Consider the following 27,461-nt stretch of genomic DNA (forward strand, 5'->3'; position numbering starts at 1 on the left):
TTTTGATATGATGAAAAGCTAAATTTCTAGCTAGGGTACCTGATGTAGCTTGGATTTAATTTCAATTCCAGAATCTTGTATTAATTTTCTTTGTTAATGCAATTGTTTGTTTTTTGCACTTAATGCTTTTAAGTATTATTATCTTTGGTACTTGATTGATTTCGATTTATAATTGGTACTGGGAAGGAAGATTATAAATTGGAGTTAATAACAAACATCATAGGAATAATAATTGGAGCGGGAGCAGAAGATTTGACCTGTGGGATCTTGAAAATAATCACTGTGCTTATTGAACTAATTGAAATCTATTTTACTATTGGGAGATAGATTATAGGTTTTAATTAGTATATTTAATAAGACTCGGGAGAGATTATTAAATAATTTAGGATTATTTATCCTTGCATTAATAATTAAATTTGGATTATTAATTGGAATAGCTGGAATTGATAATTGGTCCAAGTGAAATCAGATATACCCTAGTGCTTTATCAATCGAATTTTGATTCAACTTTTATTGAGTTCTTTAGAGTTAATTTTATTTTCCACTGTCATTCAGTTTCGATCGTTTAGACATTAGTAAAATTAGCATTCATTTTTGGTAATTAAACTCAGTCCTCGTGGGAACGATCTCTTATTTATCATTATATTACTTGAGCGATTTCGTGCACTTGCAAATAGGCTAACAGCTTGCATGAAAGAATCCAATTATTTATACACGTGCAGGAAGGTTGATGACTTGATGCCAAAGCGAGAGGCATTCATACATGATGGAAAAGAGAAATTGGTAACAAAAGAGAAGAAAGCAGACGAATGAAATAGAGTTGAATCTACTAAACAGTTCCAAAAAACAACAATTCAAACATGCCAATTCATTATTGCTTTCTTTCTCTACGACAATATGATTAGACTCTTCATATCCCTCTCAATACATAGCAAAAGGACAAACAGTAACTACTGTTCCTAACCTTAGGGCAGGCATGCATGAAACACAATTACTGAAGCCTAGAAAATCTAGAAGCCATGTTTATAAATCAAACCAAGAAAACAAGATTTAGCAACAAACTGTTAAATATCTAAATACTATACTTTGACTTCTTAACGTGCTCAAGAACTAGACAATCAGATGCAGAAGCTTCGGGAGAACTAGGAGGCTTAAGTATTTAACATGCCAATAGGCTTTTAGGGTGAAGTTCTATATTCATTAATCTCACCAATTGGTTCCCAACCCTTTTGATGATCTTCACTTTGTGGGGAACAAAATACATCTGATACACTTTCAATCATTTGAGAAACTTCAGTTGTAATGGGTTAAACTAGCATGACTTGAAGATGCCTGAATCAATATGTTGGTTCTTTGAAGCCTTATCTTGACTTCTACTAGAGCCAAGCATTACTCATATTGTTACAGTATCTTCACATGATGTTGAAGAATTTCATCATACTCAATGTTATTGACACCCATATTTGATAATTGGAGTGCCAATCTTTTACTCCAAAACAACTACTAATGGTGGAAGCATTGGTGCTTCAACACAAGAAGAAACGAGAGGTTGAAGGTAGAAGGATGAAACAGAGTAGGATCCATCACTAGATTCAAATAAACAATTCAAGCATATGTACCTTTGCTGCTTCCTTTCTCTACCACATGCCTCTATATGGAGATTGTATGGCTCTTTTTACTTCCTTTCGTAGATACATACAAGTTTCTAAAAGACAAGCAATAACTACTTTTATAAACTTTAGGAGACATATGGATGAGTCATGATTAATGAAACCTAGAAACCCTAAAACCTATATTCATAAACTAAGACAAGTAATTAAAACTTCACCAACTATTAAAATCCAAAAGATATGATTTGACTAGACTTTGACCTCCTAGCTTAGATTAAGATATGGACTTGGCAAATACTGCACTCCGAAATGGGCTGATCAAAATGGTTGGTTCGAAACTTGTGTCACTAATTAATGCTTTCTATATCATCATGGAGTTATACTATCCCAGTCTCATCAATATAACAAGGGCCCTTTCTCCACGTCGTGGAACCTCCAACACTTGGTCTACTCTATAAAGGACGCAAGTAGTTCACTGCCAGGCTATAACTTCCAACATAATCATAAAAGATAACCAAGTGGTCAATTGGTTATTCAGAAGTATGGTGATGGTGGATGACATGTATGTTTGGTATCCTACAGTAAATAGGGTGTTCTAGTCATAGACAGAGACATTTCTAAGGGCAGACTTTGTACAAGCATTTTAAGATAGTCTAATGCCATTTGAGGTATTTAACAAGAGAATTACTATTGGGACCTTATTGTGGTAAGTAAATAGCATATAGCAAAAGAAATATATAGGTTAACCATTAGCTTGGGAAACTAATGCTACAGTTTCTGTATTAAAGAGTAAGTACCATACTTATGCAATAATTAGAAGAAAAGGCAGAGAATTTTGTGTTAATATAAGCCACCAATCCTAATATGGTTGCTAATTGCAGTGAGAAAAAAGATGTAGGGTGTCAAGAGTAAAAAGTTAAAATAGATGAAGCAAACCAACAACCTCTTGATAAGTTGTGGTGACAGGAGCACCGAGAAGCTAAATCAGATTCGGTTGCTGATGGAGAAGTAAAAGATGTACTTACGTGGAGGTCATCAATTCCTCAAAGAAGAAATAGTCTGTAATATACAACTGCAGAAAAAAATAAGAAAAAAATATCAGTAACTTCTAATTTTAGAAGCTCCAACAGATTTGAAAATTAGATACCACAATACCGCACAAAAAAGGTGGTAAAGGATGACTGAAAGGTTTGCAGTGCCAGTTACATAGCTCTTCGCCAATAGAGAGAGATTGATTAATAACCATCCCATCATTCCAGCTCTCACATAAAAGAATCTAGAAAAGGAGTAGGGTTCAAAATCCGCTGGAAGAATATATAACATAATAGATAGTTATTTGTTGCTACAAATAGGCAGTATAAACCATATTTCCTCCACAAATTTGCTAGCGTGGAGAACGAGAGGAGGGATAAGCCAGAACACAATTTGACTAACAATCTTCAACAGAGACATTGGCCTAATCACGAGCAGTTATACCCAGAATTCTGACAATTGTCACAATATCATAAAGGCACGTAACCACATCAATAGACAAAGGAAGTTTCTTATCAGCAGTAAGTTCACATTAAGTTTCTCCACATTTAGGAAGTTGTTAATTTGAATAAAATAACTAGTATACAGTTAATGCTCGAACGAAATGACAGAATTGACAAGGACTTGTTGCACTGGGACTCAGCCTGTCCCAAGCCTATGGTGGTGCAATGGCACAGATCAGCTCAAGCTAGCTGAACTAAACCCACCTGGTTAACAATTATCCCATTCCCAACTCATTCACATAACTGACCAGCAGAGTGAGAACAAAGGTTGATGTTGCATCTGAATTTTATGGGCCAGGCCCATTGTTTTCTTACTCTTGACATAGACTCCATTTGGTAGAGCTTTTGGCCCTCCAAAATGTGCTTTTTCAAGGCTGAAAGCTCTTTTAGGTGATTTTGATGTGTTTGATAAAAAGTTTGAAATAATTTTCTACCCATAGTGTGCCATACCATCCCATACAGCCTAGTATCGAGCACACTTACAGTACCAAATGGGAACCAAAATAAAACTCAAGTTTGGGTTGGTACAGGCCCGTACCGCCCCATACCAAGATGCACCGCCCCGTACCAAGGTGTGTATTGACCCATACCGAGGCATACCGACCCATAAGTACTAGGTATGGTGAAGAATCACCCATAAATACCTAAAATGCCATAATATATTTATGATCATAATGCATGATAAGGAGTTTTCATTTTCCAACAGACAAGGAATAAGATCAGGAAAAGAAAAGAATAATTCACATACTTGAGGTCAATTCCCATAAAATGGGGATTGAGTTGTACGCCAAACCACCTACATGCCACAATTTTTAAACATCCAAGTTAATGACATCTTATATATCATAGAATAAGAGTAAACAACCAAAAATGCAATACCAATTTTTGGGATTTTCAGGCTTGACAAGTAGCAAGAAACCAATAAAAATCACAACGAAGGAGACATAAATCCTCATATGATAATGCACTGTTTTATACAATGTTCATCATCTCAGAAAGCTTTCAAGGTACGACAAAGACCCGGTTTATCATCTCAGAAAGCATTTGAGGTATTATAAAGAACAAGATTCTTATTCAAGGCATGGTTAACAAATCATTATTAATTCATTATTCATGTCTTTTAAGTCCATTAAACATTATCATTGTTAAGCATTCCCATGATCCAGAAATAACGCGGTTAAAAATTGAAGTTCCATGTCTTGAGGAGTCCTTTCATTTTGGGGAGAGAAATTAGAGCATGACCACCTTAGCCCTTAGTGCATCAAAGCCATCCTTGTCATTGCCCATATGACAATTTTTTTGTGTCATGGTAACTCCTTCCCCTTACCTTTTCTCTCAACCATCTACAGCAATCCTTGACATTCTGTCAGCATGTTTAGATAACACAACATTGTTGCAGAAGGCAGACATTTTGTGATATGATAACAAATCATCTTTTCCCTGAAAGCACAACATTACCGGATAGTGTTGCAGTTTCATCATGTGTTTATTTCACAAAACTGACACCATGATTGAAATTGTCAAACCAAATTAGCCAAGATTCACTATGATGGTAAGCCAAAAAGATGATGATAAAGGATGGCAACATGGAAGGTGAACAAAAAACAATATTAATGAAGATGATGGGCAGAGGAAAAATGCACCAAGAATAGAAGTAGCATATTTAGTAGCTTGCACCACTAGGTCTATCAATGATTCAGGTCTAGCCCGACTCATACCAACCTGAACCATCATGCAATTTTACCTGAATTCAACCCAATTAGTAATTTACATCCTCTCCACTTCTCTCATTCCAAGACCCTAAACCTCATTGTTTCCTCCTCCCTGATATCATAAACCACTACCCCGCTGCTGATGGATCCTCATGGCTCTATCGCAATGTCCACAATGAGAACAGCCATTGTGATGTTTGACAGCTACAACACCATTGGCCTTCTTCCAAAGTGGTCGTGCCCGTCACTCCCATCTCTGCCACCAAGATCCACAATGAGTTCACCACATCAACAATGACAACTTTGCCAAGCCTCTTCTGCCATCAACAAAATCGATGACACCTCCCTCGTCAACAACGGTGCCATCTGCCTAGGCCTTAGGGCAGCAAAGAAGAGGAAGGCAGTCATGGGGAGAAGGGACAATCAGACTAGGCAATTGATCGAGGGCTTTGATCGAGAATGCACAAGAACCATTTTAGGTCAGGTTATTGGTTTAGGTTGGGCAGGACCATGCTCTAGATCAGGTAGGCTCTTGACCCAACCCATTGGTAGGCCTAAATAGAATGAACGATGCAATAAGAATTGTCAATGGTGGAAAAATGGCCTTGGGGATGATGGTGAGATCAGAGGCATTTAGAAAGATGGCACAATATAGGCAGAGAAAGGTGAGGTCTTAACTAGTGGTGTAAGAAAAAGAACAATGGAAATTTGCCAACTCAAGTAGAAGGAATTAGTCATATTTCATAAATTAAAAGATATACTCTTTTAAATTTCCAGGCCTTTCTCTAGGGTTTCAAAACATGACTTATAAAGTTATGAAAAACAATTATTTGAGTTGAAAAATAAATATACTAGCACTAGGTGAAAATAATAGAGCACTACTTTCTGAATTATGCTAGGAAGCACTCTTACATCTTTATCAATTTATATCTCAAATTGAACTGCTACACAACATAGGAAAGCATATATCCAATGATTGTTGTATTTTAAGAAGAGTATCCACAAAAATTGGCAGTTAGAAATTTCAGGGAGTTTGGTTTCAAACAGCCACAATAGTAGCTACCTTAATTGGCCGAACATACAAGCAGCTAGACTGGTGCCCATACTAAAAGTGCTTAATAATTTATATAATTCATATATAAATACTTTAACTCATATTTACACATCTAGATTAATATATTAGACCATGAACACACCCACATGTCTGCATACTATATATGCATGTACTGATGTACATATAGGAAGCTAAGCAAAAAACATTAAGATATTGACACCTGACTATCTATTTGCATGATAATTATCCAAACTTCTCTAATTACTCAAGTCTCCATTTTCTTTTATTCTCCATGAAATAACTCAGTCAAAGCATCAGTTTATTGAGCAAAAGCAAGGGTAAACCTGTGTGCACTCTTCCATCAGATAGATCTATTTCCACTGCAGACAACATGTAGGTCCATTTCAATTAAAGAAGAAAACTGTATATACTTGTCATTAGTTATTAAATAAATATAGCAAATATAGCAAAAAGATATGAATCTGGTTATAATAACAAAGAAATAGTACATAATTGTAAAGACCATCTTTCTCGAGCTCATTAAAAGAAATACTGCAAAAAGGACTGGCTTAAAAACATTATAGCCTGGGATGCATGTAGAAAGTAGGAACCTTAGTGGGACTGCCCAAGCACCTAGGCGGCTGCCTCTGACAACATTACCACCTTTAACAATATTATTTCACTCTCCGTTTATTAGTAACAAAGAAGAATACCTGCACTGACTAATCTTTCGCCCTTAATAGCTTTCTGATGTAGTCTTATTTTCCTCCCCATGTCGCATTTGCTGATGTGGTCTTACTTTTGTGTTTGTTAATTTTAGGTTGAGAAGCTGGCTTTAATAAAATATAAGACACAACTAGCATATAGGCATTGCAGACTATCAATATCCACCATAACATAATCCAACAAAAAGCGGCATAAAATGGGCTAAAAATTATTGGTTTTACCTTTATCAATAGTTCAGATTCTACTCACCACACTTTTTGAGATCAAGTGCAGTTTATTATAATTTATTTAATAAAACCAATTATAAAACTCATTCCAGATTCAACACACCAGGGAATCAATGGACCTCCATACGCTCAATGGTCAATAGCAATGAGAACATCTGTTACTACAGATACATATCACTGGAAGGAACTAATATGAGCTTTTCTTATGTAAAGAACAACACACATCTGTAAGAAGGTTCTCCCATGAATCTGTGACTTACAAGAATATTAGATAACAAGGATAAACAATGTCCTCAGAAGTACCAGTCATGAATAAAGTTTCCTGTGGCATGTGCTTTCAAAGAGGAAGACTGACTACAGGACTTTAAGCCAGCAGCATAAAGCACCAAAGAAACCTGAAATGAATGAAGAAGATTAAGAGATTAATTACTAGCAATTATTTTTTCATCACTGACCTTCTATGGATTCCTAAGCATTAATTATTTTTATTGGAAATACAGAAGGAGCTCTGAATATTAAATATTCACTTTGAAATCAACATGTTCTGCATATCAAGATTGATACAAGATACCAGCTTATGTGCTACTAGGCAAAGGTTTTATATTCCGGCAGGACAGGGGCATCCCAGTCATCCCGTCCCATTCCAATGAGAAAACGGGACCAGAATGAGGTCGGGACTCCGAAACCCATCCACGCAGGAAGAGAAGAAAAAAGGGAAAGAAAGAAAGAAGATGAAGAAAAGAAAAAAGTAAAGGAAAGAAGTAAAAAAATGAAAGAAAGAAAGGAAGGAAGAAGAAAAAGAAAGGAAAGAAGGAAGAAAGAAAAGAGAAAGAATAAGAAAAAGGAAAAAAAGAAAGGGACAAGGAAATGAAAGAAAAAGGAAAGAAAAGAAATGAAGATAGAAGAAAAAGAAATGAAAGAAGGAAGAAAAGAAAAAAAAAAAGAAGGAAAGAAGAAGGGGAGAGAGATGGAAAAAATCTACCAAGATGCATGATCGGGACCACTATTGGGATGGGACGGGATAGTGAGGCATCCTATTCCATGAAGATACCAGGACACCTCTGTCCCACGGGATTTAAAAACTTGCTACTAGGGATATATGATAACCAGCGAACAGTATAGAAGTTATGTTATTTTGACTCTTCATTTCTGATGACACGCCACTGCTGGACATGAAAACAGCAACCTTACCAATAAAATCTTTATTTTACCTTGTCAAGATATTAGCATGTTAATGTTTTCTGAAATGAACTATTAGGATAGTCAGACACTTAAACATTACTAATTTCCACCAGACTGCCTTTTTCCTGAGTGACATAAATCTACAATGATATTAAGATCTAAAGTACCCAAGAATATGAATTTGTATGAAGAATGTTAACAAATTTACAGCTATTGACATCATAATGTACCACACCATTTCGCATCTCGATGGGAACCTCTTATAAGCATCAAGCATATCCCAGATGATTTAAGATCTGGAACTGTTTCCAAGAGTGCAATGTTCTATTGTTTTGACTTTTTTAAGTTATGGTGGATATTCTTAACATATCCAAGGTGTCTTGGTATCTTTAAGTGACCTGTAACTGTCTGTATGAGCATGCCTCCATGCGAAAAACTGCAGAAAGTGGTACCAGACTTTCTTGCATGAACAATGCAACCATGAACCATGAAGCTTAAAACCTTGGAATTTTTTGCAAAATGCACATGTGAGAGCAGCCAGAAAAAGGAATTTTATTCATTGATATGAGCACAAACTTTTATTAGGATTCATACCACAATGACATTGTTGTCCCTCACGAACTTTAGGAAAACGAACACCCTAAGAATGCTGGAAAAATGGAAGGGTACTGAAGGAAACTGGTTATTCACATGAAGCAAACCAAGGAAACTGAAAATATGTCACATTTACATTCTTTTGGCAACCCAAAAAAGACGCAAAACATTTGTTTTGTGTAAGAATATAAATTGAAATAGTATGATGTGTAAGAATATAAATTTAGATTACGACATGAGAATATGATTATGCCATCTGTGTGGTGCCTGTCCAATTGAGATTACGAAAAACCAACAACCAACTCAGCCTGCTCAATTGAGATTATGAAAAGCCAACAACCAACTCATAGGGCCAAATGGTATCTAGTGGCAGCAGCACGTTTTTCGGCTTGTGATAGATTTTAAGCTTTCATATTTAGTACACAATTGAACTATAACCACATAAATACTCCAATCCGGTAGAAAGAAGCAGATAGAAAAAAATTTTTCAGCTCTCGTGAAGATATGCAGATGGCAGAGAGAAGCAAAATATGCTAGGTCATTCTCATTGTATAGACATTACCAGTGGGTATCCAGATTAACAAATTTTCCAGTGTAGTCATACAATGTCAGTGCATAAAATAAACTTACAAAGAGGCTGAACATAAAGGTTGTTGACAGTAGCTCGACACCTTTGTCTGCTATGACCTGTATTCAAGATCAAATAAAATGCAAATATTATCAGCATATCGTTTAAGTCACTTGTTGAAGTAGTCCAAGTTAAAGATCAGATATTCATAATGATGCATAGGCAATTTGGACAAAAGAAAGTCTAAAATGAAGTTTTTGTATGTTTTGATTTTTTGTTAGTAAAAGTCTTGTATTTAAGTCATAAGAAGAAGTCTAGATTTTCTATTTTCTAGAGATTTTCGCAGTTAATTTTGGGGCTATTTTGAAATGTATCTTTGAGTCCTATTTTGAGTAGGATTATCATCTAAAGGTCCTACTTTGGGTCCCAGTATGATTAGGAAAGTTTTAAACTCTTTAGAATTGTGTTTTGAAGAGATTTTCACATGGTCCTAGTATTACAAAGTTTGATTAGCAAGACAAATCTACAATAATCCAGTGATGAGGTGACATGTCCAATAAATATGCTTATGATAGACTTGCCTCATGTAGAACAAACAGACAAAAATGAGATATGATGGTGACATAGAATTTAGATTTCTATATCCAAAGAAAAGACCCAAATTTCACTTGATCAATTCTCATAGGAAGCAACATCACTGGAGCTAAATAAGGAACTCATAAGCCAATTAAGAGACTGGCATTGTATAATTAAAACATTATCAGTAATGTCGTTGATGCAGACCACTTGACAATCTATCCTGGTGAATTGATTTCAATCGTAAAATGAAATTGCTAATGTATAAATACTGGTTGCCATGTTAAAGTGTGGGAAAAGCCAATATGACCCCCATCCCAAAGAAAAGGTGATGATGATAATAACCCAACTGTCATGTATTCCCTTAATCGGCACTAGAGTTGGGGAATATGTTTTGTTTCTTGCTTTTTGTAGAAGATAGAGAGCTACTACAGAAGGTAAATGAATGATGATCTACTGTAGTCCAACATAATGATGTACCTGCCACTCGATATCTATATGACCATTGATTCTCTTAAACAATATGAGCACTAAAGGTGTTCATGAAACTAAGAGCATCTAGTGATGGAAGGCAATGATAGATAACATGTCTTTAAAAGAGACAAGGACCATGCAATTTGAGGTGTCTAACCTACAATTGACAGAAACAAGATCATCTAAGGTGTAATGGGGAGCAGAGGCATACCGTAGGAGACATCCATTTCATGTAAAATCCAGTCCCCAGGAGTGCCAGCAGCATCAATAATGATACCAGACCTGAAAATGAGCCACAAATTGAGGAGCACAAGTTTAGAACCAAAAATACATTGACTTATGAGATTAACAGAGTAACACATGCAAGTATGGAAAGCATTTGTTAAAGTAGTTGACTTTGATGGCCTCCAAACTATTTGTCTTTCAGATTTTGTAAGTGCCATAATCATGGCAAAATATTTATCATACTCACTAAATCAACATAAGCCCTAGAAAAAAATCTTCTTCCATTCTCATCATGGTTAGAGAGTTTCTCCCAGAAGAAATTGATACTGATGAAACCAGCATAGGATTCAAAACCAGGTTTTATCCTGTTTCAGAACTTTTTTGTTTATTTCGTGCCAAACATATTGGTCGATTATGTGAGAATGAAGCAACTAGAATGTCAAGAGCTATAAGTCATGAATCTGTTAAACCATCAACATCACTTGGGAATTGTCAAGCTGCAAAAGGAGGGGTCTCTGCAAGACACAGGGCTGTCCTAAGGTAAATGATACAGAGAAAGAAAAGCTAAATATTAAAGTGCAGTCATCAAGAAAGAGAATGCACAACAAGAAGATGTGTTGGGATTTGATTCCTCCCTTGAGACCCAAGAATCTAAGGCATCCAAGCACAAATGCTCATTCTATTGATGGAGAGAAGATACAGATTCATCAAATCAGAGAGCTATTTTTGATTCTTGAGATCAGATTATCAAAGATATGTCACAGCAATTAGCATCTCTTAAAGCTTCATTTTGAGATCAGATTGTAGCACAGCAGGAAAAGGAAGAAAGGGCCGTTTGATTGATGAGGTTATGCTTCGAAGATCATCACATAAATAGAAGAAAACTGGATTGAAGAATCCTTCACCTGGTGAAAGAAATTCTCTCAAAAGGAATTCTAGTAATATCTCAAAGGCTACCCCTTACAATGTATTACGCATGTATTTATAGAACATGATAGCCTAAAAGTTATTTGGGCATTAAACCCAATATAGAATCATAGTTGAAATAGGATTCTATAACAAAAAAAAACATATGAGAATTATTCTATTACAAATATGGAAACCAAGCTAAAATTTTACGCTGTTCCAAATGGAAACTTTTTAAGAAAACCTTCGAAATAAATCAAATATAAATCAAATATTTGCTTGCTGCAGTCTTTGCCCGCGAATATGCTGTCTCCTTCAATGCTTAGCATAGTCCAATTAGTTGTAGTACCTATTGGCTGCACCCTGTGCTGCATCATCATCCTTGAGTTGGAGAGAATTCAGCCTCGAATTCAATTCTTTGTTAAATGTATCGCCATGGTATGGCATGAGGTGCTTAATATTGATGACATCATGGGTGCGAATGTGATTCAGTAGGTTCAAATGATAGGCATTATCACTAATCTTCTATATAATCTCACAAGGTCAAATCTTAGGAGGAGCAAGTTTTCCCTATTCTCCAGCTGGTAGGTGGTCCCTAGTAATGATAGCAGCACAGAGTCACCAATCTCGAATATAACCCTACACCTATGCTCATCTACATGCTCCTTGTAACGCCTATTTGATTCTTCAATCTTCTCACAAACCTGAGCATGCATGCCTTTAAGTTTTTGCACCATACCTTTAGCTCGCATTCTAGTTCAAACAGGTTGTGGGATTGCGGCCAAATCCAATGCACATCTTGGGTCCCAACTATACATAATCTAAAAAGGATTGAAACCTATTGATCTATTGATGGATCTATTGAATGCAAACTCTGCTTGTGCAGGCATCTAATCCCACTATCTCAAATTCTTACCGACCAAACTTCACAATGTGTTACCCAAACTTCTGTTCACAACCTCAATCTGTCCATCTGTCTATGGGTGGTGAGCATCACTAATATGAATAGTCATTCCTAATCTCCGTCATAAGCTCCTCCAAAAATGTGATATGAACTTTGGGTCCTTCTAAGGTTATTGAAATCGGAACTCGATGTAGCCATATCACCTCTTGAAAAAAGCAGTCCTGCAATGAAAGATGCATCCATTACCTTCCTACATTTAATGAAATGAGTCATCTTCGAAAAATGATCCACCACCACAAAGATTGAGTCAAAACCATGCTAAGTCCTTGGGATTATCCCTTAGACACCTAGCACAAATGCCATTACTCAACATATCTCTCTACATCCCTCCTTAGCTTGGGCCAATAATATTGCATAGATACAAGTAGATATGTCTTGTCTCAACCAAAGTAACCCTCTCCATGTAGCTCTCATAGGATTTTATGCCTCAGTGAACAATTTGGAACACACAGGCGAGTCCCTTTAAATAAAAAGCTACACTGTAACTAAGAGTCATCATGCTGTTGAGTTTGCAGCTCATCAAGAACACTAGCAAAGTATGGATGAATATCCAACATATCTCTAAAAATATCAAAACCTCCTACAGTAGCATACATGGTAGTAAGCAAATATATACGGCAGCTCAAAGCATTAGTTACCCAATTCTATGTACCTAATTTGTGGTGAAGCATGAATATAAACTCCTACAGATAACTTAACCACTTAGCATGACATGAATTGAGCTTGTCCTAGCCACAAAAATATTTGAGAGCCTCATGGTTAGAATATAGAATGAACTCTCAATGCAAAAGATGTTTTGCAAATGCCTGATGTTTGCACCATAGCATAAAACTCGATATAATATATGGAATTAAGGATCTAGGTCCCAGTGGGACATCCCACAGGACATCGGAACGGCGTACCATCCCATGTGTCCGGACAGGACCGTCCTGCTAGTGTCCTGATCAGGATGTCTTAAACCATCCTCGATCCCAAGTGTCGAGATGGGGCAAGATGGCGGCACATCCTATTCTATAAAAAAAATTGGAATAGCTCCATCCCATGGGATTTAAAACCTTATGTGCTTCAACCCACGCAACTTCTGCTTGAAGTGATTGGTCTCCCCTTGCTCAAGATTGCCCCAATACCTACCTTAGAGGCATCACAATCCTCTTTGAAAACTTGCTCAAACTCTAGCAAAGCCAATACAAGATCTACTGATAACTTCATCTTAATTTGCATGAAAATTCATCTAGCATCAGATGTAAACGCAAACTAACCCACCTTTTTCTTACAATCTATATGGAGCCATACACTGCTGAAATTGCAAATGAATCTGCAATAGAAAGAATCCAACCCATGGAAACTCCGTGCTTCCTGAAGAGTCTCAAGTTCTGGCCAATCAACAACAACCTGCATCTTGGACTAGCCGACAGTAATACCATCTCCAGATATAACATATCCCAAAAATAACACTTAATCAACCATAATGATGCACTTCCTCATGGCAACATATAATTTCTCCCTACAATGTGCCTGCAAGATCTCATGCAAGTGTTGCATATGCTCCTCTGCACTTCAACTATATACGAGTATATCATCAAAATAAACAATTGCAAACCTTCCAACACATGGTTTCAATACCTGGTTCATGACTCTCGTGAATGAACTAGTTGCATTTGATAATCCAAATGGCATCGCAGCCATTCATATAAACCCTCGTGTTTTGAAGGCTATTTTCCACTATCCCTTAGCCTTATCCTTTTTAATGGTACCTACTCTTTAGATCTAGCTGGGAAAACACCTTAGCTCCAGATAGCTAGTCTAACATATTATTTAACCTCAAAATTAGGAAGCGATACTTTACCACTATTTTGTTTATGGCTCTGCTATCCACACACATGTGCCAAGTTCCATCCTTCTTAAGAGTTAGGAGAGCCAGAACTACACAAGGACTTATGCTCTCCGAATATTTCCTCTTTCGAGACACTCATGGACTTGCTTGGATAACTTTGCATGCTTTGTAGGGCTCATCCAACGGTGGACTTGATTTGAAAGATTGGCTCCTAGAATCAAGTCAATGTTGTGCTAGATATTTTGAAGTGGGAGTAATCTGGATGGTAGCTCCTCAAAAAGGACATCAGCAAACTCCTAAAGAATAAGTTGAGCCAAGGTTCGCCATCTTGATACCAGACCCATATCGGTACCATCCTACTATAGTGTGGTATGCGGTACAGTACGAAAAGGCAAGATGTTCCAAGTGTCGTTACGATACGAGACTACATATCAATGCGATACCGGTATGATAAGATATGCTCGATATGATACGGTACCGACCAATATGGCAAAACCTAGGTTGAGCCATCTTTGAAATACCACTATTTTCCATATACAAATAATATACCATCTAAACATCTTATTTCCTCTATGAGGAAAAAAAGGGATATTGAGGATGAAAAAACAACCACAAGTTTATTCTTTCTGGATGGACCCTATGGTTCTTCAAGGATCCCTCCGTGCATTACATTTTACATCAAGAAAAAGCAATTCTGGTTTCAAAGGAAACTCACCCACAACTTCCTTTCCTAACAAAACCACAATCATGCCAGATTTTGAAGCAATCACAATAAATTGTGGTTGAGAAAGAAAACTATCTCTCCTAGATTGCGGCCTCGGTATCACTTCCTTCGATGGTACTAATATAATTCTGATCCTCTTCATGACAAATAAGTAAGTGTTCTTCCTTCCATCATGCCTTACACCAAGGTTTGCCATACCATGCCGAACCGGCCGATACACCCCATCTCGTACCGGATCGGCGGAGAACCGACACGATTCAGTCGGTAAAATCGGTACACCGGCGGTACCGAAGAAAAAAGAACGAAAAATGAGAAAGAGAAAGAGGGGAGAGGAGGGGAGGGAGGGAGGTGAGAGCCGCCGGAGGCCAGCGGTGGCCGGCTGTGGCCGTCGAAGGGCTTCCGAGCCCCATATCGCCCAATAGGCCTTTCAAGAGAGCAAAAAAGAGAGAGAGAGTGCTCGGAGGGGGGCGGAGAAACTACCGGACGGACGGTGCCTCCGTTGCGAGGCTCCCGGTGGCCGGCGAGCCGACACCGACGACCTGAGGGCGGTCGAGCAGACGGAGCCCCTCCGCGGCTCCGCCCCCTTCTTCTTTTTCGAAACAAACGACGTCTGTTTCGATTTTTTCTTTTTTTTTTTTGTTTTAAACTTATGAAGTCGGCAACTGGGTTGCCGACTTAAGAATTTTTAAAAAAAAAAACAAAAATCGTGAAGCCGGCAAATCGTTTGCCGACTTCACTTAAAATCATGTTTTTTAAAAAAATTTGCGAAACAGGGGCGATGCCCCTGTTTCACGCCTGCGGCGCCGCGCGCGTGGACTGCGCCCTCCGACGGCCACGGCGGCCAGTCGGAGGCCGTCCGACGGCCCCGCCAGCTCCTTCCCCTCCCTCTTTTTTTTCTTCCTCTTTCTCTCTCTCTTTTTCTTCCGGTTCGGATCGTCAGTTCGGTAAGATATGAAACCATACTGAACCGTACCGCCGGCCGGTCGAAACGGCCGACGGTACCGATTCAGCATACCTTGCTTACACCTCTATCATACCCCTAAGGACACCAAATAGAAGATGTCAGGCATCCATTGCTACATTACACCAAGCTCAATCTTTATACTTGCTGCCAATAAAGAATGATACCAAACACCTCCTCGATAGCACAACCTTGCTATATTTCTTTAACCATGTTAACTTATATGGATGGGGACGCTTTTCTATGTTCATCTGCAACTTGGTAATAGCCTCTTTTGGCACTAGATTATCACAGCTACCACTATCAATAACCATCCTGTGTACCTTCCTCCCAATTGTGCAGGTGATGTGAAAGATATTATTGCATAACCAATCATCTCCTGATTCATCTAATGATGCAAGGTAAGTTTGCCATACAACCATAGATTCCTCAACATCTCCATCCACAATCTCCTCCTCTAGTTCATCCTGATAGTCGTCAAAAACAGGCAAGGCTTTGTGACTTGCAGGTTTCTCTTTCTCATCTTCAACAATCAGTAATTGCTTCCCTTCATGCCCCTTTGGCTTCTTGCAATCTACAACTTTGTAGCCTAGTTCTCCGCACTAGAAGCATCATGTCCAACCTTCTGCATTTTGAATTAGCTGCAGAATTTGATTCTAAGTCGTATTTGATACTACGGTACCCTTAGGAATAGCAGAATTACCTCCTGTAGAAACTCAGCCTGTTGCTTTAGCACCTTGCAGCAACAATACTTATCAGTTTCTTTCCAACTTCTTTCTATCACTAGAGCACATCAATGCACCTCTCATACTAACCAACAATCCCAGTAACAGTTCATCTGTAATACTTTGGCACAGACCCCTAATATATCTGAAAACCAATTATTTTTGGGATTCGACCAAATCATTTGGAGCGATCAACTCAGAGAATTTTTCAGAATAATTATCAACTGAGTCATTTCCTTGCCTTCAATTTTGTAATCTACGCTATAGAGTATGACATAGTCATAAAGAAACTCACTGTGCACCTTCATCTTTTCCCAATCAGTGATTTTTGGCTTGCCACTACACTCCTGCATGATTTTCGATGGGCACCAGCTGCAATCGCCTCCTTCACAATCATGTTGCCACTCGTGGCACCTTCTTGTCATTAAAATCTCCTTAAACTCAAGGATCTCCTTGACCATACAAAGCCAATTTAGGAACTCCTCCATGGTCAAGCGCTCTAAGAACTCGGGCAAGTCAATTTTGAGGCCCTGCTCCCATTGCCTTGATGCGATCTCATGGAAAGGTGGAGCATACCCTCATCCTCCTTGATCTCTTCCACATGTGAGGGGAGTTACACTACATGAAGCTATCAAATAAGCGCTTCGATTTGGTATCAACTCTCTGCAACATCCAACACCAATCCGCTTCCTTGTGCTCCTCTCGTTGCAGCCATCTACATTGTCTACCTCTTCATTGGAGCCATCCAAATCAGATCAGAAACTTGGGCTCTGATACCAAACAATGCAGTAAAAATAGAAAAAAGAAGCAATTTGATCAATGAGGTTATGCTTCGAAGATCAACACAAAAATTGAAGAAAACCAGACTAAAGAATCCTTCACTTGACAAAAGAAATTCTCTTGGAAAGAATTTTATTAATATCTCAAAGACCCTAATTTGGGTATTAAATCCAAAATACAGAATCATACTTGAAATTGGACTTAACAATAAGAAAACATACTGGAATTATTCTAGTACAAATATAGCAACTTGGCTAAAATTTTATACAATAAATAATTGAAAATTTATTAGAAAATTTGTTGGAAACCTTTGAATCCCATTCATCCGCATGCTTGCTCATGGATCAAATATTTGCTTGCAGCAGTCTCCGCAACTCCTTCAATAATTGGCATAGTTTAGTTAGTCATAGTACCTATTGGCTTCACCCTGTGTTGCATCGGATTGGAGGAAAGCAACAAGTGTCTATGCTCGTGCATCAGGGAATCGTTGTTGATCTCTTCACCAAAATTCTCGGATCATAGATTTAAGAGCTTCTAAACATATGACTAGCAAGCAAGAGGGTTTCTCTTCGCTTATTCCTTTTCTGGTGGGGTAAAGCTAATGGATCATTATCTAATGCATTAGGAAAGGATAGCTATCAGTTGTCATCCTGGATGTCTCTTCCATCTGCAATTCATGTTCCCTCATTTTCTTCCAGACCTGTTATCAGTAAGTCAACATACCAAGCGGCTGAATTGTAACAAAGAAGATGATTTGTCATGGTCATGAGCTAACAGTCCTAACTTTGTTGATACTAATGGGACTCCTACAGCATATCTGGGTGACGTCAATAATGTCAAGTCAGGTTCATCTCTAGCATCATAGGCTTGGACACGTCCTTTCAGTTTTTTTGCTTACTTTTTCCTATTCAATTTGAGTTAGTAAAGGAGTTCAGTTATATAAAGTAGGGTTCACCGAACAGGTATCAAGGGGGTGCCAACCAACATCTGGTTCAGCATGGTACAGGCCTGTACCATGGTGTTCCAATCCATACCAACACAGAAGAGTTAGAGAGGGAAGGGGAAAGGGAGGGGAGAGAGGAAAAGAGAGATAGAGAGAGAGGGGGAGAGGAAGGGAAATAGGGAGATGCAGAAGAAAGGAAAGAGAGAGGATGAGAGAGAGAGGGCTCGAATAGCCCTCATCGTGGTGCGGCGGTGCGGGAAGAGAGGGGGAGGGAGACCGGAGACTAACCTAACCACAAGAAATGAGGGTTTTGATAGAGAGGATTAAGGTTTCGAACAAGGGGGACAACCAATCGAGCGAAAGGAAGATCCGACAAGCGAGAGGAAGATCCAATGAGTAGGATAGAGCTTTGGAGCTTCAATGCAAGAGAGAGGTCCTTGAAGGCAACCGTACTAGCGGTGGACCGAGATGGTTCCAGCATTCAAAATGAGAAACCGGCTAGGAGGGGAGGGAGAAGGAAAGAGAGGAGAAGAGAGAGAGGGGGAAGAAAAGGAGGAGAGGGAAAGAGAGCCTCTAGAGGTTGCTAAAGGCCTATCGAGGCTGCTGGAGGGCTGCTGCACCCGTTGAAGGGCCAGACAAAGAAGGGAGAAGAAAAGAGAGGAAATAAGAGAGAGGGAGGGAGGGAGAGAAGGAGAGGGGAGAGAGAGCCTCCAGAGGCCGTCGAGGCCATTGGAGGGCCAGTGGCGTTCGATCGAAATAAGGGCTTCTGCCCCTGTTTCATCTTCTTCTTCTTGGAAGGCATATCGAGTGAAGTCAGCTTCCCAAAACAAAAGAGAGAGAGAGAGAGAGAGAGAGAGAAGACGAAACAAGGGTGGAAGCCCCTATTTCAATCGGACACCTCTGGTCCTCCAACAGCCTCGATGGGCCTCCAAAGACTCTCTCCCTCTCCCTCGCCCTCTCCTTCCCTCCATCCTTTATCTCTTTTCCTCTCTTTCCTTCTTCCTCTGTCCTGTTATGTCAATTCAAGCCCGATATGGAACGATATGAAGGTGTACCGAACCATACCGGTGGCCAACTAGTTCAGACTCCAATACCGGCATAGTGAACCTTGCTTTGGAGTCTTTTTTTTTTTTGAAACAGGGAATCAGGAGTCTTTAAGCATGTAGTACCAATGCTCCTAGATTTAAACATGCCAAACTGATCGGACTAGCTGAACCATTCTGATACTTCTAACTAGTTCTATTTAGTAAGGCATGAGCTACCCCACTCGGGTCGATTCAGCAAACCATACTCTAAACATTTTAGGACAATGTATACTCCATGTAATAACAAAAGCTCTGCTACTTGTCAACTTATTCATTCTGACATTAAAAGGCATGTCCTTATTGTCTCTTGTTTTGGTTACCGTTATTCTATTTTATTGGTCGATGATTTTCCTCAACTTCTTCGGTATATTTGACAGAAAATAAAAATGAAGTTCCCAACATTATTTATAGTTTCTATAAAATGGTGGAAACCTAGTTTGAAGTTAAAATCAAGATTTTTGATGTTGATCAAGCTAGGGAATATCAAAAGGAGCATTGATTTCATTAGCTATGAAGGGGTCAAAGTACAATTTTCTTATAATGCTAACTAGAATGAGTGTTCCTAGGGCCCTTCTTCTTGGAATGAGTGTTCCTAAACTTTATCGGGGGGAAGCTAGTCCCACTGCAGCATATATGAAAATCATATGCCTACCACAATCCTTGGAAAGAGATATCCTTTGCAACTCCTTCCAACTGCTATATTGTTATCTTTGCCTCCAAAAATTTTAGGATGCGTTGCCCTTCTTACATAATTTAGACCCAACTCATGATAAACCAGAGCCTTATGCTGTTAGCCATCTTTCTTGGTTATTCTGGCACACTATAGGGATACAACTGCAGTTATCCAGCTATGAAGGAAATGCGTGTCTCACAAGATGTTACTTTCTTGACTAAGCCCATTTAGTTATGAGGTCAACTTTAATCATTGCATCTAAAGTCATGATCACAATGCTAGAGGTAGTCTTACTCCATAAGCGAATATCAAAAGGGCAAAGACAAAGGGAAGGGGAAGGCTACAAATAATCATAAGCAACACCATAGTTCTAAATAGGGGCATTTGAAATTGTGAAGAGAGTTAGGTCAACAAAGTGGTACAATGAACACTAGCATAGATTCCACTACACCTCATTGTCAGTGTAGGGTGGCCTTCCATTGTCTCAAATGATCAAACTTACATAAAAGACCCCACATACATATACTACCTATATGGATATTGTCAACCAATGCAGCTTGCTCAAATATTTTGGACATATAGTAATACACATAACTACCACCATAAAATTGCCTAGCTCCATACTAGCTTGCCATGGTCGGTGTTCTAGTGACAGCTTCCCTGTAGATCGCTGAAGATGTATACATTCATCAGCCAACAAGGTGTATCAAGTGCATGAGGCCATATGATAATTTTTACCACCATAACATGTCACTCCAAAACTATATATTACTATCTCTACAAAAACCACAACATGGAATTGATACCTAACAAGGATGCCTACAAGCCCTCCAGATACTCAATAGAGCAAGGACTTAATGAAAATGTGTCATTCGTATACGGTACCATAATTTACAGAGTTCCATTACTACAAATTTTATTAGAGATCACTTTGAAATTTCAATAAGATTTCTTGGTGAGTATGTTTTATCAAGATTTATCTTATACATACATTACCATGCATACACACTCATTTTTAGTTGATTAAGGTTGTGTGAAAGATGACATTACATTTTAAATGCATAAAAATCTCATGATTTTCAAAAAATGACTATAACAATACGAGGAAAATACTCAAACATAGAGAATTCATGTTAAATTCATGCACCGGAAGAACTTGCAAATTGTTACTGTATAATGTACAAAGAACAATCTTAAACCTTAGAGTTCTTTTTCTTTTCCTCGACAATGGCACTTGAATGAAAAAGTATTTCCACTATCTACACCACCCAAAAGGAATCCTACAAATTTAGCCTTCTAGCTAACTAATAATGCCCATCAGTTTCTAATGAACAATATGAAATAAACAGCTGAAATGCCCAATTTTAGAAGTTGTTGCTCATATAGATTTTTAATTAAAGCTGAACTCCATGAATCTTTAAGCCGCCAAGGATTCAAGTAGTCTTTGTTTCCCATAAATCTTGTTAGATGTATGCCCTAAAAGTTAATCAAGCTGACACATATATTTATTCTAGGATATAATTTTGTATTAATATTTTCATTATCTATGAAATTGGGTTTGTTTATCCAATTAATATTGTTTATGTGTCCATGAATCGTCCAAGGAATTAATAAGATGATGACACATATTCTCAAGAATTGAGAATTTGACGCACGTGTCATTGGTGATTAATTCCTAAATGTTCTTGATCAATAGATCATCACGAAGATGGTGATTAATCCGAATAAATTGGTGCACGGATCGCTTTCTTTTTAGGATAGATGAGTCCCGAGTCTACGGTGTAGGGACACTAGAGCGAGAACGTAGTGATTGTTAGAAAATAAGGATATCGAGCATGATCAATACAAGAAGTCACTTGAATGTCTACTCACTCGTTAGTGACTTGCTCAATGCTGTAGTAGTGTGACTAGTCCTTTGATCTGTGGTGCCTCAGCTATTCACAATGAAGTTATTGTAACTTGACTGCACATACACTTGGTCTACTAGCCGTATTGGTCCTTGCAGTGCATGTTGACTGCAGTAGATTCATTGTATAAATAAGATGTGCATCTATATGAAATCTATCATCCTTGATAGATAAAAGAGTTAGCCCTATGTGATTTATGAGATCGAATTCAGAAGACCCTGGCTAGGACAGCGTAAATAGTGGAAAAAAATTTTCATAATTTTCACATTAGGAATTCAAAACGAATAAATTTGACATATGACAAATGATGGGATTTGACGAGAAATTCCATAACCTCCATTTTATCGGGACTCGCGATAGAAGGACTGAATCATATGATAACTGTACCTAAAGGTTCATCTATTCCGTTCTACTGGAATACCACTACATACTACTAGGCGTCATTGATGGATTGTGAAACTCTGAGAATTATTTTGATAGTCAATAATTCTCATTGAGTGAGTTAGAATTGTTCCAATCCATTGAAAAAAATTTTAATGATATTGTTGATGGAGATCACAATATTTTTTACTACCAAATAGAATAAAACCTATGGAATCACACACAAAGAGGTTGTGCCTAATCAGATGGTTAGATTTAATTTGACATGTCAAAGAGTTGATGTGATCAAATCCAAATGTAATTGGACTCCTTATAAGATAAGGATTTTGATTTGGTCCAAGCACATTCCTTATGAGATAGGGATTTTGATTTGGTCAAAGTTCCGACAACTTAAGACTCTATCCATTAAAAGATGATTAATATGTAGAAAGACTCTTCCCATGAGATGATGACGCCCCATATTCTTCACGCATTTTTTCTCCATGTTACATGAGGCGTCCAAGAGTTAGAATGCCCCAAGGAGGATTAGCACCACAAAAGATTTTTCACGCCCATGGACTCCACATGCAAAAAGGGCAAGAAGCGACGTGCAAGGAGTCCTCCCTCAAGGCTCTCTCTTTAAAAGGAAAGATAACACACACCGAAAGGGATAAGGACTCTAGTTTTTACGCCTAGTAATCTCTAAAACGTGGAAAGGGTTTTGATGCAAGAGATTGAGCACCCCAAGAGTCCTGCTTTAAAACTCTCATGCCTCTCTCTTTAAAGTAAATATCCCACACCCTTAAGAAGACATGATGCCCTCCTTTTTTTTGGGTAACAAGAGGTGGGACGTCCCATCTTTATCTCACAGCCCATCTCTCTTTCTCTCTCTTATAGATGTCTAAGAGTTGGACATCACAATTAGGATATGCCCAAGAGTTGGGCGCATGCCAAAAGGAAAAGAAAAGAAAAGAATCTGATTTTTCTTGAGAAGAAAATCAAGAAAGGATGCGTGCGGACTTTCTTAAGAAGAAAATCAAAAAAGGCATATTGATTTCTTTGAGAAAGAAATCAAGAAAAAGACTAGATTTTCTTCAGAAGAAAATTTAGAAGGCTGAGGTGCTGAATTTCCTTGAGAAGGAAATCAAGAAAGGATCAGGAAAGATTCCTAATCCATTCGTATGTGAAGCACGATCTGCAAAGAGGAAAGGCTGAAATCCTTAAGAAAGATTTTCAGCAAAGAGAAAAATAAATCCATCATCAAATAGGATCTCTGCAAGGAAGCTAGTACTCCGATGCGATTAGGTACTCTGATCAGATGACGACTTAATGTGGATATCTGTAGAGGTCGAACACACGTGCGGCTTCAAAAGAAACCATAAAGATATCCACGATAATCAGATTGCGTGAAGAACTATCCGTACAAAGATAAAAATCTAATCTTCCTTCTGATAATCTTAATCTTAACAACTATGAGAGATCCAAATTAATTCGAGATGAGATCTCGCATCATAATTCATCTAAAATTAATCTTATTTTTTTACTGCATGATTAATTGAAATTTTATTTTATCCTTCCGCTACGCATATCAATCAACCCTTAGTTTCCAATAAACCAAACATTTCATTTCTCTTTGCCATCCCCCACCCTACTTGCCTCTCAACTCTATCCAAATGCTTTCCACTCCCCTACGCAAGTCTTCCCCCTTGGATGTTGCTTGTCTGGCTTGAAAAAAGGCATCCACATCTTAATCAAGCACATCATTCCTTACGACATTCCACCAAAAGATGTTGTACATAGATAAACCAATATTTAACCGACTGCATAAATAAAAAGGCATTAGCCATTGAACTTAGATTTCTAAAGTCCCTACTACTAATGCATTCTAACAAATGCTTTCAGATATGTCCCAGTGCTTCTTGTGATGCCATACCATTCCAAACTAGAAGTGCTACCACTAATTGTCTTTACCTTTTTCTCCAAGCTCTTACCTCTCTTGCCCTGGCATTTACATTGTTCCCATCCACAATCCTCACATCCAGAGTTCGCCGAACCATCCCGAACCGAATGATTTAAGACGTTCCAAGCCGTACCGACGGCAAATCAGGACAGTTCGGTCAAGCAAATCGGAACACTAGAGGAGGAAAAGGGAAAGAGAGGAAGAGAGAGAGGAGGAGAAGGAAAATGGGGACGATGCCGCCAGAGGCCAGCTATGGCTCGCTGAGGCCGTTGGAGGGCCGTAGAAACCTCCGCGGCTTGATGTCACCCGATAGGGTGTTTAATCGAAAAAGAAAGAGAAAAAGAGAGAGGGAGAAGCGACGGTACTAGAGGGAGGCGCAGTCAGTGAAGAGGCTGCCAAAGAGTGCTAGATAACCATCGTGGCCATTAGACGGCAGAAAACATGTGGACAGAATCGCAACCATGGAACAGAGGCGACCGCCTCTATTCACTCATCTCATTTTTTTTTTAAACAATGATGAATAGTAAAGCCGGCAAATCCATTGCCAGTTTCACTGTTAGAGAATTTTAAAAGAAAAAAAGCTTAAAAACAATCCATGAAATAGGGGCGATCACCCCTGTTTGACGCCCGGGGCACCGCAGGCCTTGATTGCACCATCCGGCGGCCATGATGGCCAGCCAAAGGCCCTCTGGCGGCTTGTCTGGCAGCTTCCCTTCCCTCCTTTTCTTTCTCCCCCCTTCTCTTTCTTCTCTCTTTTCCTCCTCCCTAGTTCTCTTCTTCTCCTCTATGTCAGTTCACGCCGGTCTGGTCCGGTATGGATCCATACCGACTCGTACCACTGGCCGGCAAGCATAGATCCCAATTCCGATTCCGCCTTCCTTGCTCACATCCACCCTCTTGGACAATTTCATAAGCATCTGTAAGACAAGTGACAACAAGACCATGGTTTCCATTCAGGCTGACCATTAGGTTCCAGTATACAGATCCCATCATAACATCTTTAAATCTTCAAATAAGTAGCCCTAATAGTAAAAATTTGAATATCAAGAATAACCTAAAGACTTGCTCCGGTTCAGATGACATCAAATAACAAACAGATAAAAGTACATCCAGAGAAGTAGAAGAACGATTGGAAAGGCGTAGAGCACATTAGGAAGAGATCAGCAAAGAACTGATGGAAAGAGATGGCAGACCATTGCATCGGTAGTGGAGTCTTGTGCCGTCTGGCAGAATGGCTCCGGGCACAACCCTGCCGGGAAGAATAAATCCAGCTACTGCCAGGTAGCCCAAGTAGAAGGTCAGCAGAATGACCTACGAGTATTTCCATTAGTTGGGAACCAAATCATTGAGAGCAACAAAAAAAAAAAAAAAAGCACAAACAACGAGAGGTCTCAGTGAAGAAGATGAAGCAAGGAAGAGGTTTCCAGCCTCATTTTCTTTTTGCACTCACGGAGCTCCAAGAAGGGATCAGTGCAGCGAGTATGGCCTCTGCTTCCATGGTCTCCCCTTGCCCTCTCTCACTATTCTATGGTTCCGGGTGTACCGTATAGACGATCACATGGGACAAGGTCTATAATCATATCATTTTTTTATATTTTAAAAAGAATCAGAAGTTAAATAAAAATCGCACTTTTCCTGCTAACAGAGTATAACTAAAAAATTTAAAAAAATTACGTGCCCAAGAGACCCTACACAGAAAAAAATCATCCATGACCCTTTTCTTCTTTACCAAATCTCTCCATCTATCCTCTTAGTTATTATCATATCCTTAATCTAAGATCATGAATCTAAAATCACAACAACTACTATATACTTATGAAAAATTTTCTCCATAAGCATGCAAAATATTCAAAAATAATATCAATGCATCACAATAGAATTCATAATAAATTTAATTTAATTTTTAATCAATTAAATTCAACTTTAATCTTTTATAAATTTTAATAATATTCAAAAATCTTACATCAATTACACCTCACATAATAATTTATAAAATAGAATGATAAATCTACATTGTCGACTCTCGCTTCTACCTCACTTCGAAAATAATACCCATATCTATAATTAAGAATTTGAATATAAAAAATAAAAGAGAGAGACAATGAGTTTGACAGCTCAGTAAGTAATGAATATCTCAACTAGACATTTCAGATATTAACATAAAATATGATGTTAAAAAAATAATATCATGAATAAATATAAAAATATATTTTATGCTTACTTAAATAAGTCAAATAATTTCAATACTCATATGTATGTGTAATTATAAATCTGATTCGAATCAAAAATACATATAACTCAACAATTTTTGACTATGACCAACGTTTAACCCCATTAGCGGAGTTCACTGAATACTAACGTATAACCCCCATTGACAGGATCCATTAAAAATAGCATATAATCTTCATTGATAGGGTCCACTAAATACTAGCACACAATCTCTACTGGTAGGATCCACTGAATACTAGCATGTATCCCCCACTGACAAGATCCACTGAATTTCAACATATAATTCCCATTGACGGAGCCCACTTAAGTACCAACGTATAATCTTCATTGGTGGAGCCCATTGAAATATAATTAGGCTAAGAGAATAAATTCGATCCGTATCAAAATACTTTCGTAACATAATATATAGATATCATAATTTTTACTGAATATATGCATAATCAATAAATCATAGTATTTCAAAAATCTTAATTTTTCAAATCATTTGCCACTCAAAATATAATTTTATAAATCATGCATAATTCAAAGATTAATTATTTACTTTCAAAATAAATTATGAAATATCTCAAAAAGATAGTTCATTACTTACCTCTACAGAATACTAAACAGATATATTCAATCAATCCTGAAAGTATCCTTCAGAACCTATTATTTAAAATTAATTCTTATATTAATTCTAATTTATCAAAATAAAATTTTAAATCAAAGGCCCCCATCGGAATTAACTCGGACTCAAAGAAACAGATCGGGTTCATAAATTATATAAAGAGAGAATATCAAAGGAGAGAGAATTGATAAGATAAAATAGGACTAATCAGGCGATACTGTTCGACAATCCGATCGATCTAATCAAGATGATTTAATTAAGTCATATTAGTATATAGATAGTCTAATAAAAATTATAGATCGATGATCCAATCTAGAGGT

At 38.0% G+C, this 27,461-nt stretch overlaps 1 protein-coding gene across 8 annotated transcripts in view; it reads right to left on the bottom strand.

Moving 5' to 3' along the window:
• Positions 1-25,878, bottom strand: part of LOC105035969 (delta(14)-sterol reductase) — a 97,872-nt gene extending 71,994 nt beyond the window's left edge. For 3 of the 8 annotated variants that reach the window (XM_073250494.1, XM_073250495.1, XM_073250500.1), the window contains exons 1-8: positions 25,756-25,878; positions 25,499-25,616; positions 10,470-10,540; positions 9,271-9,327; positions 7,168-7,259; positions 3,894-3,941; positions 2,766-2,886; positions 2,636-2,682 (exon numbers count right to left, since the gene is read on the bottom strand). In XM_073250494.1, the coding sequence (XP_073106595.1) occupies positions 2,636-2,682; positions 2,766-2,886; positions 3,894-3,941; positions 7,168-7,259; positions 9,271-9,327; positions 10,470-10,540; positions 25,499-25,616; positions 25,756-25,803 (602 nt within the window). In that variant the 5' untranslated portion in view covers positions 25,804-25,878. Of the gene's footprint in view, positions 1-2,635; positions 2,683-2,765; positions 2,887-3,893; positions 3,942-7,167; positions 7,260-9,270; positions 9,328-10,469; positions 10,541-17,685; positions 18,822-25,498; positions 25,617-25,755 lie in introns of those variants that run through there. The other 5 variants (XM_073250498.1, XM_073250496.1, XM_073250499.1 and 2 more) reach the window with 5 other exon arrangements.
• Between the last annotated feature and the right edge of the window lie 1,583 nt (positions 25,879-27,461).

The sequence above is a fragment of the Elaeis guineensis genome, unplaced genomic scaffold (assembly GCF_000442705.2).
Source record: "Elaeis guineensis isolate ETL-2024a unplaced genomic scaffold, EG11 Super_Scaffold_1000045, whole genome shotgun sequence".
Taxonomy (NCBI): Eukaryota; Viridiplantae; Streptophyta; class Magnoliopsida; order Arecales; family Arecaceae; genus Elaeis; species Elaeis guineensis.